Raw genomic sequence first — 18,545 nt, 5'->3', positions numbered from 1 at the left:
TTGAGCAATTGTCAATTAAAAAACAAGTATTGCGCATGTCTGGGGCCCCGTAACAACACGTATATATTCTGCATGTGCGTATTTTACTAGAAAAGGCATACATAAGTAATTTGAAGGACCGTAGCGCTTATCACGCTGCCATGCAACGCTTGCGCGAAAAGGCGAGTGTTTCCAACGCTTTGCTAAGACGAGACGGTGGTGGCACCTACCCGTCGCCTTGCGTTCTACACCTTATCACCTCTGAGACGGGCACGCACACCCGTCTCAGAGCCACGCGCTTCGTTTTCCCAGGAAACTGCCAGATGGCAGCCAAGTGTCACGTGTGACGTGACTTGATGCGCCCGTTCGCCTCCACTGCACGCACGAGGCACTCTAACGCAGCGTCTCCAGAATAACATTCACCGATTTTCTTACGCAGAACGTCAAATAAATGTTTTGTTCAATCTCTCCACACGCAATCGTCTTTAGACGAAATTTGCACATTAACATGCAGATACGGGGTCATTTTTTTATGTCGTTGACGTTACTTGTAGTCAGCCTTAATGGCGTCATTTTTTCTAGTTTCGGTCTCAAAAACAACGTCGTTTGCAAGTTTTTTTTTTCTAAGTTTAGCGCTTGTATTTCGAAGTCGCCATTTGGCAGGCAGCACAACCTCTAGCTAGACTGCCATATTGACGTTTTACTGAGTGTCAAATTTTGTTGCAGTGGGCCTTTAATGAGATTCTTCGTGTCCTGGAACAACTTGCCAGTGTCCTAACTACCGTACCTCCAACTTCTACTGCACACTCCGTAATGCTCGTCATATTATCATTTATTGCGCCAACGCTAAGGTTGGTTTCCTCGATAAGAGCCGAGTAGCTGTTCTGAAGCGAGACCCTGAATTCCTGTACTTTCCCTCTCAGTGCTAGCTCATTCATTGCCTTCTTGCGTACGAGTTTCTGCCATTCCTTTTTCAAGTCTAGGCGAATTTGAGACCTTACCCTTATATGGTCACTGCATCGTACCTTGCCAAGCACTTCTACACCCTGGACGATGTCTGTGTGTGCACTCAGTATAAAGTATATTTGGTTCTTACTTTCACCATTTGGGCTCCTGCATGTCCCCTTACAGTTCACTCGTTTTCTGTAGAAGGTATTAAAAATCCGTAAATAATTGCGTTCTGCGAATTCTACTAATAACTCCTGTCTGGCATTTCTAGTACCGATACCATAGTCTCCTACTGCCTGGTCTCCAGCCCGCTTCTTGACTACCTTAGCATTGAAGTCGCCCGTGAGTGTTTTTACCTTACTCGTTGCCGATTCCACGTCCTCATAGAAGCTTTCAACTAGCGCGTCATCATGGCTGGGTATATGTGCGTAAGCCTGTACCACCTTCATCTTGCATCTCTTATTGAGTTTAATTACAACATCTACCACCATTTCATTAATGCCATAGTATTCCTCTATGTTACCCGGTATATTTCTGTTGACAGAAGAGAACCCGACACCGAGTTCTCTTCTGTCAGCCAAGCCACGATAGCAAAGAACGTGCCCATTCTGTAGCAATGTATAGGCTTCATCTGTCCTCCTAACCTCACTGAGCCCAATTACATCCCATTCAGCACCCTCTAGTTCCTTGAATAGTACAGCTAGACTTGCCTCACTAAAGGCTCTAGCGTTAAACGTTGCTAAGGTTCTAAATGTCATACACTGCTCCAAATGATTGCCAATAACCTTTTTAGACCTGATCGATAATACTCGTACTAATAACTATGCAGCGTATACACGCATAAGTCATCGAAAAAAAAAAAGAAGTGCTGTGTTCCGCGACTTAGGCTAACTGCCCCTTTCAAACCTGAATATGCTTTTCCGCAAGGCAGCGGTGTACTGCGGCAAAGGTGACTTACGCAGCGTTTTGCACGGCTAAAAACAAGGCCAAGAAAATTTCCAACCGCGACACTACCCCCCCCCCCCCTTTTTTTTTTTCGGTCAGGAATCAACTTCTCGACTCGCTTGAAAGGCGCGTCCGACGAGATAAAGTAACAACGGCACGCAACCGTTGGCCCGTGAAGGCACCGGTTATCAATCGCGGAGACGACGCACCTTCACGAGGCCGAAAAAAAGTTTTACGTGCCTTTTCTTTGGTAACCAACGCGGCCACCGGTAACGTTCGCAGCACGTCGAGTTTGCTCGCGTGCAGAAATAGCAGAATACGCTTCCAGCCTTCGCTCGTGTAAAGTGCCATAGCCGCGTTTGCTGACTAGGAAATATATGTTTCCCATGAGGCGTTGTGGGATACGGCAACGCATTTATGGCTTTACATTGGTCGTCCCGCCGATCGGTATCCGCTACAGTCAGTGGACCGATGGCCACGTGGCGTTGTTAATTTATTAGGTAGATCACATCTCACGAGTGTCCTGACCTAATGAGTATACATCTTTCACGGTGCTTTAGGGTCAGGGAGTTGGGGTCAGCGCGCTTGGACTGATTTTATGACGCTAACTGCGGGTGGCCAATCCTCCATTTATCGCTCAAATTATCGCTCAAATAAGAAAATTTTGAGGCAGTACGGACCATTTGGCGCAGCGTGGCGCAATTATAATGGTTTTGGCGCAGCTCGGCGGGAACAAAAGGGGAATTGTATCGAATTGGCGCAGCGGTCGCACCCCCTCTTAGGACTGTTACGGCAGATAGAAAAAAGAACCCAAAAACGTCTATTTCGTCATGACTTCGACTATGGAAACATTACGATGGTAAAAAAATGAAGTCCAAACTGTTAGTCAGTCACTATCACTGGCTTCATCTGTAGCTTTCTTCATCGTGTTAAGGTATCGCATTGGGAAAAACGTAGCTGCTGTTGCACTGTTTACAGACAGCGGGTCCCCGTTACCAGTCTTTTCGACCGTGAAGTACATTCACATCAGAAATTAGCCCAACCATTGCAGAATCTGCTTGCACATTGCTTTATAAACAGACGTCCGCCGTAGATCGCACAAGTGTACGAGGAAAACTAACGGGTAAAATAACGGGCACCAAAACATCATAAACCGCCCCCAACATGACCACACGAGTGGTGAGCCGTCATTTGGCGTTTTGGTAGCATGTGGGACGTTTTGGTTTTCCCGTTCAACGCTGGGTGTTGTTGACTAAGCTTTATTTCGCTTGGTTTCACCCCATGGAAATTTTGGCCGATTTTTCAACTGCGCGAAAAAAAGGTGTTTTCCCACAATTTTCTCGCTTTGTTCCGCCCCTTTTTCGCAGTTTTTTTTTTTTTTTGCATCTCTAGTCACAACCAACTCTCACTATAGTCAGTACTGTTACTATTCTTAGACTCATAAGAGGCCTTCAGTATTTTAGCCACAGACGAATGCAATGAGTTGAAGTGCTCTTTTAACAGCAAAGTTGCTCGTGCTTCGTCTTGCTCAACTCAACAAGTGAATATGTGCCATGGCAACTGGGCAAGCCCCACTACCGAGTGCTGCAGGTGTGTGCATTAAAACGAACACTTTGCTCGACGAAGAGAAAAGTTGAGGGAAATAGAGGGGAGGGAAGACATTAAGAGATAGATATAATTGTCCAGGTTTAGCGTCCCAAAACAACGATATGATCATGAGACTCCGCAGCGGAGGGCTACGGAAATTTCGACCACCTGGGCTTCTTTATTGTGCCCCTAAATCTAATCAGAGATAGAAACAGACACGGAAAAAGAAAACAGAGTGCCCAACTAAAGACAGCAGCAGAGAGAAAAGAGGAAGTGATAAACAGAGAGGGTGAGAGGTTTAGAAAGAAAATTATGTACAAAAAAGTGAGAAACATGAAAATAGCTAAATAAATAGAAAAAGATAAAAAATGTATACAAGCCACAGAAAGAAAGAAATAAAAGGAGGAAAAAAGGAAAAATAAAGAAAGTTACACAGCTCTACTATTTGCGAAGCTGCCATTATTTATTTTTTGCAAATATGAAAAGCATTTCAGAAATGCCACTTTATAGTCTTTCAAGAACATGACATCATGGATGGTAACCATACATTTCTGATGGCATATGAAAAACATGGCTAAAATATGAATTATGAGACTACATTAAAGTTCACATAAAGAGTGGCAACAAATCTAAAACCAAGTAAAAAACAAACATTTAGACAATGAGTGGAATGAATTTTTTACATTATATGTGAGATGCTTTCAGGTAAAACAGTATCACATAAACATGTGCTTTGGTAACATGTCACAATGGACAAAAAAGGAGACCAACATTTAACGCTGACCAGCATGAAAAGAAGGAAGATGACAGGTCCACATGCACACAGAAGCAACACTAACAATTGTCACTATATTTGTAAAAACCTTTGATATGTATGTGTCACACCATAAAATTTGAGGCACAAGTTGTTTGCCTGTCTATTAGAAAAGGTATGTGCACAAGACATTGCTGTGACATGTTCCCACCCTACAGAATGTCAATTATCGACATGCTTGCATAGTTCAAATGAAATGAGGACAGAGGAGAGGACAGTTACAGTGTCTGTGGTGCGTCCTCTTCAAGGTCCTCCATCTGTTTGTGCTGAACAAACATGCAAATATTCAATCACCAAGCAGCCCAAGCTACCATTCTAACCCGTTTCATCAAGTTGTAGTTACACAATACAATGCTGGACATGGCACACTAACAAAACAGTATCACAGAAAATTTGCACTCAAGTAAACTGAGTGAAGTTGATATAAATAAAAATGGGCACCAAATTAAAAAAAGAAATCAACATGTCCAATGCAAACACTAAAACCTCAGGTACAAGTATGTGCAACAAAATTCAGCCAGAAATGTATGAAAATCTAAAGGGCTTTCGCAACAAGTGCCTCACTAAGTCTTTTCAGATTGCTTAAATTATGGAAAGTTAGTTGCAAGCTTGTCCAAAACAAAATACTTCTTGGTGAAAATTACTTGCAAGCATGTCTCTTCCGTCACACCTGAGCATTGTTTCATGACCGTGAAAAACACTCAACATGCAACTTCTAGCACAATATGGCAGTGCAGTGATGAGTCACACCCACCGTAAGAATCGGCGAAGCACAGGGCCATGATTGGCATGCAACGCAGAAGCTTGGGCTTTAAAAATCTATGGCACTATAAAAATTGGCAGTTATGAACACATTTCTGTAATGGCATCAATGTAAAATCAGATTTACCAGAAAGAGAACACAACATTTGTGCTTAATGCAATTCAGATATTACACTAATACAAAAGACTGTCCTGAAAAGACAATATAAAAATACATTTCACACTCTTGTCCCTCTGTATAAATGAACAGATGACACAGTTCTGAATTATCGAAGCTGAGGTAGTGCCATATAAAAATGGGTTTTAATGTATTGCGTCACACGACAGGTAGTAGAGCAAAATTTTGATGCATACTCCTCTCCACGCATTCACACAACAGAACTTAAATGGCAGCAGCAGGAATGTATATTCACATGGCGATCAATTTGAATCCATGCATTGGCACAATAGTCCTAGCTGCGGCATCAGGAACATTCAATGGCCCAAGCTTGCTAGCTTTGCCTCATATTCCTTGAGATAGGAAAACTCTTCATCGAGAGACACATCAAGGAAATCCTCTTCGTTGACAGCGATATCATGCGCAAGCCGTTGCATTGCATCCCGCTCCTTTTCATCATCTTGTAAGAACAAAAGAAAACGTAACACAAATTGTATTCACCTACAACAATAATGCTCATGCAAGTTATACCGAATGAATAGAAACACACATGCATACAAGCAAATACACATGCACACTATATCTGCCATCCCACAGCAGCAAGACAGTATGGCCTGTTTAGACATTGTAGGATGCACTTACTGTAAAATTCCAAGCAAGCACTTCCCCAAAGCAAACGCCCTTCCTTTTTTTTTGAGTGAGATTTTTCATGTGCGCCCATGACAGAGCAAGCACCCATGACTTCCCACCATTTTTACGGCTTAATTAGGGGCTTTTAGCATGTGTAATACCTCATTACGTTAAAAAAAACGGTGCAGACAGGACGAAGAAAGGTGACACGAGGATGTTCCTCGTGTCACCTTTCTATGCTAGAAAAACATTTGCACATGCACGGGCCTTCCCAGAAAGTAATTTTTTTACGAAACATGAATTATGCGCCCAATAGGCTTTACGCTAACAGCCCTATCTTGCAAGTCCCTCATCGTTCGTAGCTGCACCCGATGTTTTAGGAAAACTCCAGTCACAGAGTCAAAATAGGCTGAAGTGCGAGTGCTCATAGCAATCATCTTGCTTCAGCTGGCTTATCGAAGCTAGAGCGACTTAGAATGCCGAAGGCTTAAAAGTCGAGCTTAACGCCCCCCTTCTTGTCTGAGAGGATGGATAGGTGGCTCCATCTGGCACGGTCAAAACGAACCAAGCAAGCACAATATTGTCGTTGCAGACACATTGTTCATTCTAGTTCATATGTAAATACCTTGCAGCGGCATAATTACAAATGAGTCACCCCTTTCACAATTTTTCCCGTACAAAGACGAGGCATGAACAAAAGTGTCCATGACCGTGCTTGCACGAAGTGTCAAAAGATGTCAACACCATCGTCCCTGGTAACCCATTATTTTTGACCACCTTTGCATATATCAGGGTACTATACATTCTAAACATCTCTCCACAGTGATGATTAAATCTTACACAAATCAAATATAGTTTCAATGTAGTTGTCATGACCGTTTAGTCGTTTGTACATACATAAAGCTATGCATTTAAATAAGTATGCAAAGTCTTATGTACGTGGAGCTAAAACGTTTCTTCTAAAACATGCATTCTGGCAACACTTTAAACACAATCAAGTATTCTGTTAACACTGTATAAAAAGTTAGGAACAAACTAAAAGTGCCTATTCACTACTGTGGAAGCAGTGAATACATGCGTCCTCCAAGCATTTCATTATAACCATTGGTGCGCATTTTTTTAATTTTTCAGTGGCTGTTCTTTTGCCATCTTTTGCTCAATAAACAATATGCCCCCCCCCCCCCCCAATCTTGTCCGAGGATTATCTTTCACCAGAGAGACACTTGCTCGAAATTTGACAGTAAGCACACATATTTGCAGGAGACACCAAAAGAAGTCATACGTGTAGAAATAAATACATCGCGGGTGGATTTACCTACGTGTGTGAAATGTGAATTAAATCAGATAACACACACAGTGGTGGAAGCGGACTTTCATCTTTTGGAGCTGCTCAGGGAGCAGGAATAATGCTGTTTTGTAGCAGCTTCAGCACCGTAAAATGGGAGTACTGGAGCAGGTTCGAAGCACAAAAAAATGTGTTTCGGTGCAATGCAAGTTAGCTTTGAAGCATCTTTCTAGGGTCAAACATTACTTTCAATCGAAACTATTTCAGGTAAAAGTTTCCTAAGGTTTTCACTAAACATTTATTACCCTTGAGCTGACCAGACTTACTATCCACAAATGTGTGTGTATCTGTGTATGTGTGCATGTGTCTGTACTTTCATCATTAAACATCACAACTGGCAGAGAAATAACTCGGAGGAAACAAGGAATAAGCGATGCTTATCTTTTGTTTTCATGACGACTAGATATTCACTGTGCACTTCGTTTGACAAAAGTTTGTTATCCCCACCCTAACTAAACAAGCTACTCTGCTCCTCTGTGCTCAGTCTGGAGCGAAGTGGGGACCAGCAATTCACAGGGTAAATCCGTGCCCACGCTACTGCAAGCCAACCAGCAGCGATGGCGTGGGCAGCATAGGTGTCGCGCTGCATGCAACTAACCAGGATATGATCGAGTGCACGCAACCACTAGTGTTTCAATGAAACTATCGGTTGTTGCTTAATATCAGATCGCGGCAGAGAAGCGCACATATGTATCGCGGAAAGCCGATCTGTTCCGTTGCTATCTCAGTCGCTGCGTATCCCGGACCCTGTAATAGTTTCGAAATGCTGCTTCGCCACTGCATGCTATCGAACGATCGTCCAGTATCTTTTCGCACTTCGACGAAAAGAAAGAAAAGAGCTTTCGATGGGTACTTTAAGTGGCATGATCATGCCGCATTCCTGGCGGGTACAAATTATAGAGGTCTTAGTGCATTACTAGATCATTTAAAGTTACTCTTGTTGGTGCCACCACTTTTGAGCAGAAACCACGGTGATAACAGTGATGAGACAAGTACTAGCAAGCCCCATCAATGAAGTGAATTACATAATCAATATCGAACAAGTGATCGAACCTCATTGGATATAGATGCAGCCGCTCCTTTGTGTGGCCACCACTCAGCGATGTTCGGTTGACGTATTGTCACAATGCAGAAACAGCAGCAGTCGAATCCAGGAAACTCACTTTAATTGTACCAGAACACTGGCAAACTGATCGGAAGAGAACCTCGTCTTCTTCTCTCGCTGCGCGTGTTCTTCGTTGTTCTCTTGGTGCTGCATATTCAATGCGGCATTTGCCCCCCTCCAGAGAGCAGCGTCCCGATGCTCTTCTACAAAATACGGTGTAGTAGATGTATGGTGCAAATCAGTCCAAAAAGTAGGGCTTCATTCGCACAACGTGCACGATTTCTGGTTTTTGCTGGCGAGTTGTCGAGGGGCTGTCAGGAACGACCACGTAATTAACGTCGCTCAGGCGTTGTAAAACTGTGTAGGGGCCAAAATACTTCTTCAGCAATTTTTCAGTAACGGAAGTTGTACGCCAGGAGATCAGGCAAGCGCTCTCGCTTCCTGAGCCGAACATGAGCACTCCCAGGGCAAGCTATGCAGACGTAGTCCGCCAACAGCCAGCGAACGTGCCGACACCACATCAGTACCACCAGCAACATCCGCCGACAGCGCCTTGGTACTACAGAGAAACTTCGATGTCGAGACGGCCACCACTTCGCAAGACTGACATCTGGCGTACCCCTGATCATAGGCCCCTGTGCTTTCACTGTGGGGAAGCAGGCCACATCGTTCGGTATTGCCCATATCGCGCCGCAGGGTACCAAGGGTTTCCTTCTACGGTTCCTCGGCGCCATTTCAACGGAACACCCGACGTCGACACGAGTGTCATGACCCCGCGGGATTTTCCTCCTGGGTTTCGGTCACGCTCACCCTCTCCTGGGCGTTATTCTCCATCCTCTAGACGGAGCACCACTGACATGCCAAGAGGGAGATCTCCTAGTCCACGCCGGGGAAACTAAAAGCAGCGACCTCAGGGGGGAAGGTTGCGAATCGTCGAAGTGCTGAAAATCCCCCATTACTGCCGAGCGAAGAGAGATACATTTTCAATGAATCAACGAAAGATGAAGTTGTTACTGCCGAAGTTGCAATTACGATTGACGGACATGACGTCATGGCATTGGTCGACACTGGCGCGGACTTCTCAATAATGAGTGAGAGTCTGGCAGACACGCTCAGGAAGGTTAGAATAGAATGGACAGGACTGCAGATTAGAGGAGCTGGAGGGCAGCTACTCACACCTACCGGAAAGTGCACCGCAAGAATGAAGATAGGGGATGCATCCTTCGTCGCAACTTTTGTTATCCTTTCTGAGTGTTGCAAACAGGCAATCTTGGGGATGGATTTCTTGCGTGAATATGGTGCCATCATCAATATTCCGGACGGTGTACTGACCTTTTCAGCGGATCAAAGCGCAGCGCTACACCGAAAATCCCTCCTAGTCATTGACGATGTGACCGTACCTGCGTTATCGTGCCGCCTTGCTTCAGTCACGTGCAGCGAGCAGAATACTGGAGAAGGAATCGCTGAACAAGTATTGACGCTCCTACTCTCTCACAGTGTTGCAATTGCCAGAAGTATCGTCAATGTTGTGTGTGGTGAAGCAGAAGTTCTGTTGACGAATTTTACCAACGAGCGACGACACATTACACAAGGCACTACAGTTGCCTACTTCGACGAGATCACCGAAATCCGCGAGTGCTGTGTAGTACAACAGGACGAGCCGCAAGCCACGTCAGCCCCACCACCTATCGACGTAAGCTCGGATTTGTCACCAGCGCAGAGACAGTGTCTAGTAGATCACGCAGTCGTTCGGTTTGACGACTAGTTACTTGAGCTCTTCTTGTACGATTTCTCGTATTAGTTGGCGCAAAGAACCTTCGTCGGGTGTTGTTGCTGTGGTAGAGGCTGCCACGCTGATCGGTGCACTGTGGGTTGGGCGGTCATACTGGCGATAACGTAGATGCAGTGCGCGTTCGATAGATGTCGCCTCCTTGGAGAATTCATCCACACTTGTAGGCGGGTTTCGTACGAGACCAGCGAACAGCTGCTCCTTAACGGCCCGCATGAGGTGGCTAACCTTTTTGGCTTCGGGCATATTGGGATCTGCTCGACGAAATAGCCGCGCCATGTCCTCAACAAACATCGTAACGGATTCATTTGGTTTCTGAATCCGTGACTCGAGGAGACACTGTGCGATTTCTCGTCTTTCAGTGCTCGCGAACGTGTCGAGGAACTTCTGCCGGAACTCGTCCCAAGACGACCACACGCGATTCGTGAACCATGTTCGGGCTCCGTCTTGAAGCGGAAAATAAACGTAGCCCAATTTCTGTGTGGTGTTCCAACCGTTAACATTCGCTGTGTGCTCGAATTCCTCGAGCCAGTCATGTGCATCCTCATATGCGTTTCCGTGGAAGTCAACCGGAAGTCGAGGGTTCAAAACAGTCACCTGTGTCGTGCTTGGGCTGGACATCTTGGGGCCAGTGCTTCCAGGCGCCGTCATGTTTTCTGGCACAGTCATGCTTTCCGGCAATGGACCAAACTCCGGGCTGAGGCCTAACAGGCGCTGGCTGCTGCGGTGAACGGGAGTGTCGATGCGCGGAAGTCTTTCTTGACCAGATGCGGGGCTGTTGTCAGGCGTCCCGAACATGTACCCAGCACTTCCACCAGTGTCACAATGCAGAAACAGCAGCAGTCGAATCCAGGAAACTCACTTTAATTGTACCAGAACACTGGCAAACTGATCGGAAGAGAACCTCGTCTTCTTCTCTCGCTGTGCGTGTTCTTCATTGTTCTCTTGGTGCTGCATATTCAATGCGGCAGTATTATCTGGCTAAATTGGGCAGTTTGCGCTTCCAATCGACAACTATTGCGGAAATTGCGATTTATGTGCAGCCTGGCGCAGCAGGTTACATTGGCGCAACACTTCCACCTCCGCACACAATGTTTAAAAAAAATTTGTGGCTTTACCGACCTGTGCAGCATGCTCTAGGGCACTGTTAGGCAGCGTTAAATACTGCAAATGGCAAACCCAAGGATGCAAAAATGCAGCAGAGATTTTGATTAGTAAATGCAATTGATTTGCGTATTCAAGAACCTGAACTTTTTTGGTGTTTTGCCACAATACAAGCAGTTTATGCACACAAATAGAACGCAAGTCCATATAAACTAATGAGAAATGAAAGAAAATAAAAGATAAACAAAAGAGTTAAATTTAACTACTTTATATTCTAGTACAAGTAACTACAGCAACTACCGTAATTACTCGAACCTAACGCGCACCTTTTTTCTGGTTAAGCGATATCATAAATCGCATGCGCGTTAGAAACGAGTACGAAAAAAAAAAATGAATACGGTCATTCTATTGCCATCGGCATTCCAAAATGGCCGCTCCCTATGTGCGTCGGCATGGCGCGTCGGCCATTTCTGCCTATGGGTTTCCCACGTGCGGCACTTCGTACGTGTGCTGAGGAGTTCGTCATCTTGGTGTGCATGTGCACCACGATGCCGCTTTTGAAAGAAAAGTCATCGCGTGTGCCAAAACGGACGTAAATCGGGCTGCGTCGCGGTCGTTCAGAGTTCCCGAAACGTGCGTGCGAGACTGGCAGAAACAAAAGCAGAATATTGTCGACAGCAAATATTCACGTAAAGGCTTCAATGAACCACAGCAGGGTCGGTTTGCGCAAATTGAAGAGCTGCTCGGCGAGTATGTGATTGAGCAGTGAGCGGCATAGCAGCCCGTGACGACAGAACTGCTCCAAGTGCAGGCTATGCAGTTAGCCTTAGAAAAAGGGCTAGTGCGGAGCCAGTTTAAAGCGAGCAGGTGCTGACTAACTAACTTTATGAAGAGGAAAGGCTTTTCCCTCTGAAGGCGAACGGGCATATGCCAAAAGTTGCCGGAGTAGTACGAAGAAAAGCTTCAGTTTTCAGAGGTTCGTCCTAAACTTGTAGCACAACAACGGCTCCCTGCTTGGGCAAGTCGGGAATGCCAATCAGGCGCCTCTTTACTTCGACATGCCTGGCAACACAACAGTCGAGAAGAAGGGGGCGAAGCAAGTTCGCGTGCTGACATCGGGCCACGGTAAAACTAGAGTGACGGCAATGCTCCCGTGCACGTCAGATAGGCACAAGCTTTCCCCGTACCTCATATTTAAACGGAAGACGCTCCCGAAAGGAGTCTTTTTCCCGAGTGGTGTGATCGTGTGGGCCAAGCAAAAAAATGGGTGCGCGTTGCAATCGATGTCTTACTTTTTTTTTCGCCGTGGAAACCGGGTGCGCGTTACAATCGAGGGCACAGTAGAACAGAGTAAACCCGGTAACTACATTGCACACAACCTTTTATTGCATTCATGCGTGCAAGAAATAGGTGTAGTAACATTAAAGAAACACAGCAACCGCAATGACATATGCCAGCTTCACGCAGTGGAACTATGGCATCACAGTAGCATCAACATGGAATTACAGATTTGATCTCTAATATGGGTAGCCTCTGAGCGTAATAACCAGATTTACTATGTACTAGTGTTTATTTTATTTAGATATCAGCTAGTGATATCGATACAGAAAATAAGGAAAGGGCAGCTCTTTTATCATTGCTACGAAGTGGCACACTACATCTACCACGGGAACAGATACTGAAAAGTATCAGCTGTGCATTGTGCATATTATGAAGGCAACCCAAACCTGACCTATGTCCACTTGACAGGCACATCTCTACTGCATTGTGAGAAGATGGTTGCGGCACTTCCCTCAAACGATTGCTACCAGCTCACCATCTCGCTTTTGTATTCTTGCTGTCAAAGCTGAGACAACATGCCAGATGTTTGTTTGTGGTCTGTTCTGCTATGCTATGCTTCCAGATGAACGCTATGGCATGTTTTGCGATGGCACCTAAAACTTGACAAAAAAAGTTATTCTGCCAAAGTAGGGGATAAAAGTTGCCTGGAGTGCTGTGGAAAAGCTCTGGGAGCAGCGAAATTGAATTTTTGGAGCACCTTTGGAGCAGGAATTGTACACTGTGGAGCAGATGTATTGCATTTTGAAACAGGTTATAGTCAGCTACAACTTTAGAAGTCAGTGGCATTTCCTCGACAAACTCAGTGGCATTTCCTCGACAAAGGTGATGCACACAAGCCTGCACCAATGTGCATGTACTCCAGACTGACGTCATGAGCCAGACGGCTGTTGACACCACCAGTAGAGAATGTTGCCGAGAGCAAGGGCGAGACTATTTCTTTAGTCGCTGAGGTGATTGGCTGCCACACTTCGATTGTCTGGGCGGGGCCCTCCCCTGTCTTCTCAAGTTGTATGCTACTATAGTAAGCAAGATATCAAAATGCAGGAACAACAAGCCAAACAAAAAAATGTTCTGTAATTAATAGTGAGAATCGCATCAGCAATAAAAGCAAAATATACTTATGCAAAAGTATTGGATGTAGTATTTCTCGCTGATGAAAGGCCTTTGGCACTACCTGGTCTAAAGTTAAGCCTCAATTTTAACAATGACATTGATAAAGCTGAACAAAGCAAGCACAATTATTGTTGTACTACAAACATTAGTGCGCAGTGTGCAAAGGCACTGATACTAGGGAGTTTTAGTGCTGGGTACACATTCTCTTGGGGCGTTGCGTGCCCAACCCATACCCAACCGGAATGCCTTTTAGTTGGCGCCACGGTGGCACGCACGCAAATGCAAGCCGCACGAAGTTCACACGCGCTCGCAGAGCCATAGCGTCATGTTGCGTAAGTATTATTTAAGTCTTTTTATGATTTAGAATGTTAAATTAAACATGCATAGTGATCAGGGCACTTTTTTTATTGTGTATAGTAATCTGGTATACGCAAAAAAGTGAAAAATACAAGGTTACTGTAACGACAGTGTTGACACCTTGTGACACTTCGTGCAACCGCAGTCATGAACATGTTAGCTTACGCGTAATTTTTTTTGAGGTGAAAATCAATAAAAAGGTTACTCATTTGTAATATTGTCGCTGCGCAGTTTTTGCACCAGATGTACAATGCACAATGTTTCTGCAATAGCAAAGTTGTGGTTCTCTGTTTCACTATGGCCGCACTAGATGGCGACACCTATTCAGCTGGTCGGGGTCTGGCATATGCTTTTTAGTTTCTATGTTCCAGGCCATTCTAGCTTTGGAAATCTGGCTGAAACCGTGTAATCGCTATAAGTGCTCGCACTTTGGCTTATTTTAACTCGACGGCTAGAGTATCCGCAGTGCGGATACCGTGAGTTCTTGCGAAGGTGGACCGCGCGGATGCATGGCCCCATCGCCCCAGCGATCTTGTGACGCATCTGTTTGGGGTTTCGCGCATGCGCAATACCGCCGCCCCAACGTCCTGCGTACGCAAGCCGCTTGGGTACCCAGCACTAAAACTCTCTACTGTGTGCTTCAAAAATATGTAGTGTTCCGACGCATAGGATTTTCAATAACCATCCCTTCCCTGGTGTGCCATTTCCTTGCATTCTCGGTGCGCTTCTGGGAGATTGCATGGCACATAATAGTGTGCTACCATGCCATGAACAACACAGTAACGATGCACAGTGTGCAGCAACTGTCAGTGTCCTTCAACAGTGGCCAAAAACAGATTAAATATCAAATTGTCAACAGTCTTGTTCCACTCATAAAACAGCAAGACAACATGTGCTGCATGAGGTGGCTAACTGCAATAAAATGGATCCGATTGAATTGGGTCTGCAGCTGCTCTGTAGTTGGCGAGGGCGACTTCTTAAACAAATTTGATAGGTTTGGCCACGGTGACAAGAGCCAGTCACCACCAAAAACAATAGCTTTTCAGCCGTCCTACCTATTGTCCCCAATACTGTTCACTGGCAAGAGCAGGCATGAGATTTGGAGCAGGATTAAACAGCTGTAGCAGTGCTTCCACCTCAGCAACATCAAGTTGACTGCCGTTGCCTATGCAGCCTAGATTGGTAACCACGCTGCAGGACAGCCAGTCACAGTTAGCAAAAAAAAAAAAAAACTGGTTCTGTGATTGGCACATAGCATAAGATTCACGCCATGAAGAGTTCGAAAAAGGCTGGCCAAAGACAGTAGGTGCAACGGCTGGAACTGCAAGCTGGCCTGTGGTTGTGGGCCTCAGCGCAACCCGTAGAAGCACCGACTTTTTACAGTGCACGCACTAGCTTCAAATACAAGAAAGGAGGGGCGGGATAAAGCACTCCAATTCTGACTGACCGTTTTTTTTTTATGATGTTCTCGAACGTTCTTGACTTAAATTGTTTCGGCACCCTACTCATAGTCCCAGCTTTAGTTTGACTAGGCAGAACACAGAACCCATGCACTGAACAATGGACTTGGCAGTCGGTAGCACTCTCAGGTAGCGGATCGTGTTTCGGCCAGGTGTTTTGGTAACGTTTATTTCATGGTTTACGCAACAGATTGCACTGATCGCCTTCTCTTAACTTTTTTGCTTGACCTCTTTGCACAATCACTGTATTTATTCTCAGAGACTTGCCCAACCACAGTGGTCTAGTGGTTATGGTGCTCGACTGTTGACCTGAAGTTCGTGGGATCGAATCCCGGCTGCAGAGGCTGCATTTTCGATGGAGGAGAAAATGTTCGAGGCCGGTGTACTTAGATTTAGGCGCACGTTAAGAACCCCGAGAGGTCGAAACTGCCGGAGCCATCCACTACGGTGTTCTTTATAATCATATCGAGGTTTTGGTATGTTAAACCCCACATATAGACATGCTGCTCCTATGTCCGGGACTTGGGGCCTCCTATGTCGCCCGGACATAGCGGACAACATGCTCGGGTGACATGGGAGGCTCCCAGTCCAGGCATCACTTTAGCGTCCCTTGCAGATTTTTCACTCGGGCAGGAGTAGCATGGCGGCAGAAACAGTGACGTGGCAGCTTCTTTAGTGTACTGCTATGTCACAGTTTCAAATTTCGAACAGCTGCAAAATCCCTTCCAATTCGACAAACTTCCAGATTGAACTAAATAATCTTATCGTGGCACCCTTTGTTAAATCGACTCAACTGTACGAACAAGCAAATGGCAAGCAATCACTCAGTAGTTAGTTTAAAAAGACTGTGTAGTTTCAGACGTACATTGAGTAAGAAGCCCCAGCCACAAACACAGGCAAACCTGTGTGACGTAAAGCCCTATCAAGGACCAGAAAGTAGTTCAATATACCCGTGACTAGAAATATATGCTCATCTGAAGCTTATCTGAAGGCTCTGCAAGCCTTGGCCAGTTTCAAAAAATAGTGAAAAAGTGCTATTTTCGCAACTTGCATCTTCAAGGTTATGTCCAAAGCATAAAAATTGTGACTAGCGACATCAATGTTGAAAGTCAGTAGCACTATTTAAAGGTACCATATACAGAAGTACCCGACACCGTAAACCATAAAACGATGCATCCCTAGTTTGGTGCGCTCACATTTATTCAGCCAAAGGTAGATGTGGATGGAGCGTGGAAGCATATTAGCTCCTATAGATATGCACAGTGCCCCCACAAGGTCATGTGCAGAGTAAATAGTGTGAATCTACTGGACACATGCCTATTACAATATGCTTTTAAACAGCCCGTTGCCGTAGGTCAGAAATAGTTGAAAAGGTAAAAAGTAACGCCCAGCTTCCAGAACATTCAAGTTGATTACTACTCCTGAGCAACTCTGCAAGCATGAATGCAAATGATGTTTTCATGCGAGCGTGTTGTCTACCTGTGTCACTTACAGCCAAAGTTACCAGTTCCATTTATAATAAGTGGATTCAGCATTTTTTTTTTTTCGCAGAGTCACTAGTACAATTATTTAGTCACTTGTTGAGTATCTTTAGGACTATATACATTTTTCCAACCAACAGATGTTTTAGTGACCATCCAGTTCACTGGTAGTGTATTTGTTGATTACTTCATGTAGTTGAATGGTAAAAACATGCATTGGGGGAACAACAAGTAACATTAATCATGCCCTGGAATACGTGCATTCAACCAAATGTAGACTAGGAGATTATGTTAAATTAATAATAATATGCTTCCGTTTCTAGTTGTGCATATTTTCATTGAAAAAAAAATCACTATATTTTGTACAACTCTCCTTATTGGAGCAATTATTTTTTATTATAGTTGGAAATATTTTAATTTAAAATATTTTCAAGAAAAAGAATATTGAATTTCTGATTTTTTGGGGGCTTCTTCGTGAACACTGTGCCACTTTTTATGGGGTTTCTCTTGTGACAATTTCTTGCTTACTTGCTCAGTAGCATCCAGCAACGCTGCACGCAGCATCCCCCTTAAGTCAGCCATTTGACAAAAACTGCAGTTATAAAGATGAGCCCAGTAGTGTAGGCACCTCATTTTTGTCATGCTATGTCCCAAGCAAAAGATGCAATGTATCATTTCTCAATATAAGGAATAGACAAGAAGAACCAATGGCTACGCAGTGCAGTGAGAGCACAAGCACCGGTGCATTGTTTGCAGTCTCCCAAGTAAAATGGCAGTCGCACAATGCCTGTACAGCCACATACAGTGCAATATTTGGTAACAAATGGCTCCACTTTGCTGTCAATAAACTGCCAACGTGGTACAGCATAGCAAACTTCAATGTCCTAGCGCAATTTTAAGCTCCTAGACGAATGTTCATGTCGACTAAATTATAGGACACAGGGATTTCAGCTACATTTTTTTGATACAGCAGGATTAACTATTGAATATAAAACACGAGGTTTATAAAAGTACCATAAAAACAACTTTTACAATGAACCACATAGTAGTCAAGCTTGCCACGGAGCAACTCGAGCAATGCGCAGCGGCCATATGCATTCACTATAAAAGTAGGACTTGTCCAGCCCGGTTATTTGGTTATGATCGCGGCAGCTATTGTGAGAATAAAAAAATGCGACCTGCCTTAATTTTTCTACACTCCAAAGCATTCTTGCTAATATTTTACCCTGCATAATACAGTCGAACCCTTTATGGGAGGCCCCGATGTAACAGACAAATGGGTATAGAGACTATAGACCTTTTTTAACAGAGAGGAAGATCCCCTCCTTTCTGGGCTGCTGTGTCGCAGCACATGTGCCGACTGTATGCTGCTGTGTAGCAGCATGACAACACCATCGGGTCTTATAAGAGTTGTGGCCTTTTGATGAGCATCAACAGGATGGCCGTTCAAAAGTGCCTGTGTGACACTGGTATAAAGGCAATAGTGGTGACCTCTGATAGTTTAGCCAGTCTATGTGTTGTTGCTGCTCTCCTCCCCCCCCCCCCCCCTTTTTTTATTAAGTGGGATATCAACCAACATGATGGCTCAACATTAATTTCCAGATCTTATGGTACTCAAGAAAGCCAAA

At 44.7% G+C, this 18,545-nt stretch overlaps 1 protein-coding gene across 1 annotated transcript in view; it reads right to left on the bottom strand.

Moving 5' to 3' along the window:
• Nucleotides 1-3,898: 3,898 nt before the first annotated feature.
• LOC119176057 (NEDD8 ultimate buster 1) overlaps nt 3,899-18,545 on the bottom strand; it is a 61,229-nt gene continuing 46,582 nt past the window's right edge. The window contains exon 10 of the mRNA XM_037427171.2: nt 3,899-5,652. Within this exon, the coding sequence (XP_037283068.2) occupies nt 5,510-5,652 (143 nt within the window). The 3' untranslated portion in view covers nt 3,899-5,509. The remainder of the gene's footprint in view (nt 5,653-18,545) is intronic.

This window comes from Rhipicephalus microplus, chromosome X (genome assembly GCF_043290135.1).
Source record: "Rhipicephalus microplus isolate Deutch F79 chromosome X, USDA_Rmic, whole genome shotgun sequence".
NCBI lineage: Eukaryota > Metazoa > Arthropoda > Arachnida > Ixodida > Ixodidae > Rhipicephalus > Rhipicephalus microplus.
Note: the sequence above shows the minus strand (reverse complement) of the source record. Positions and strands in the feature narration are given on the sequence as shown.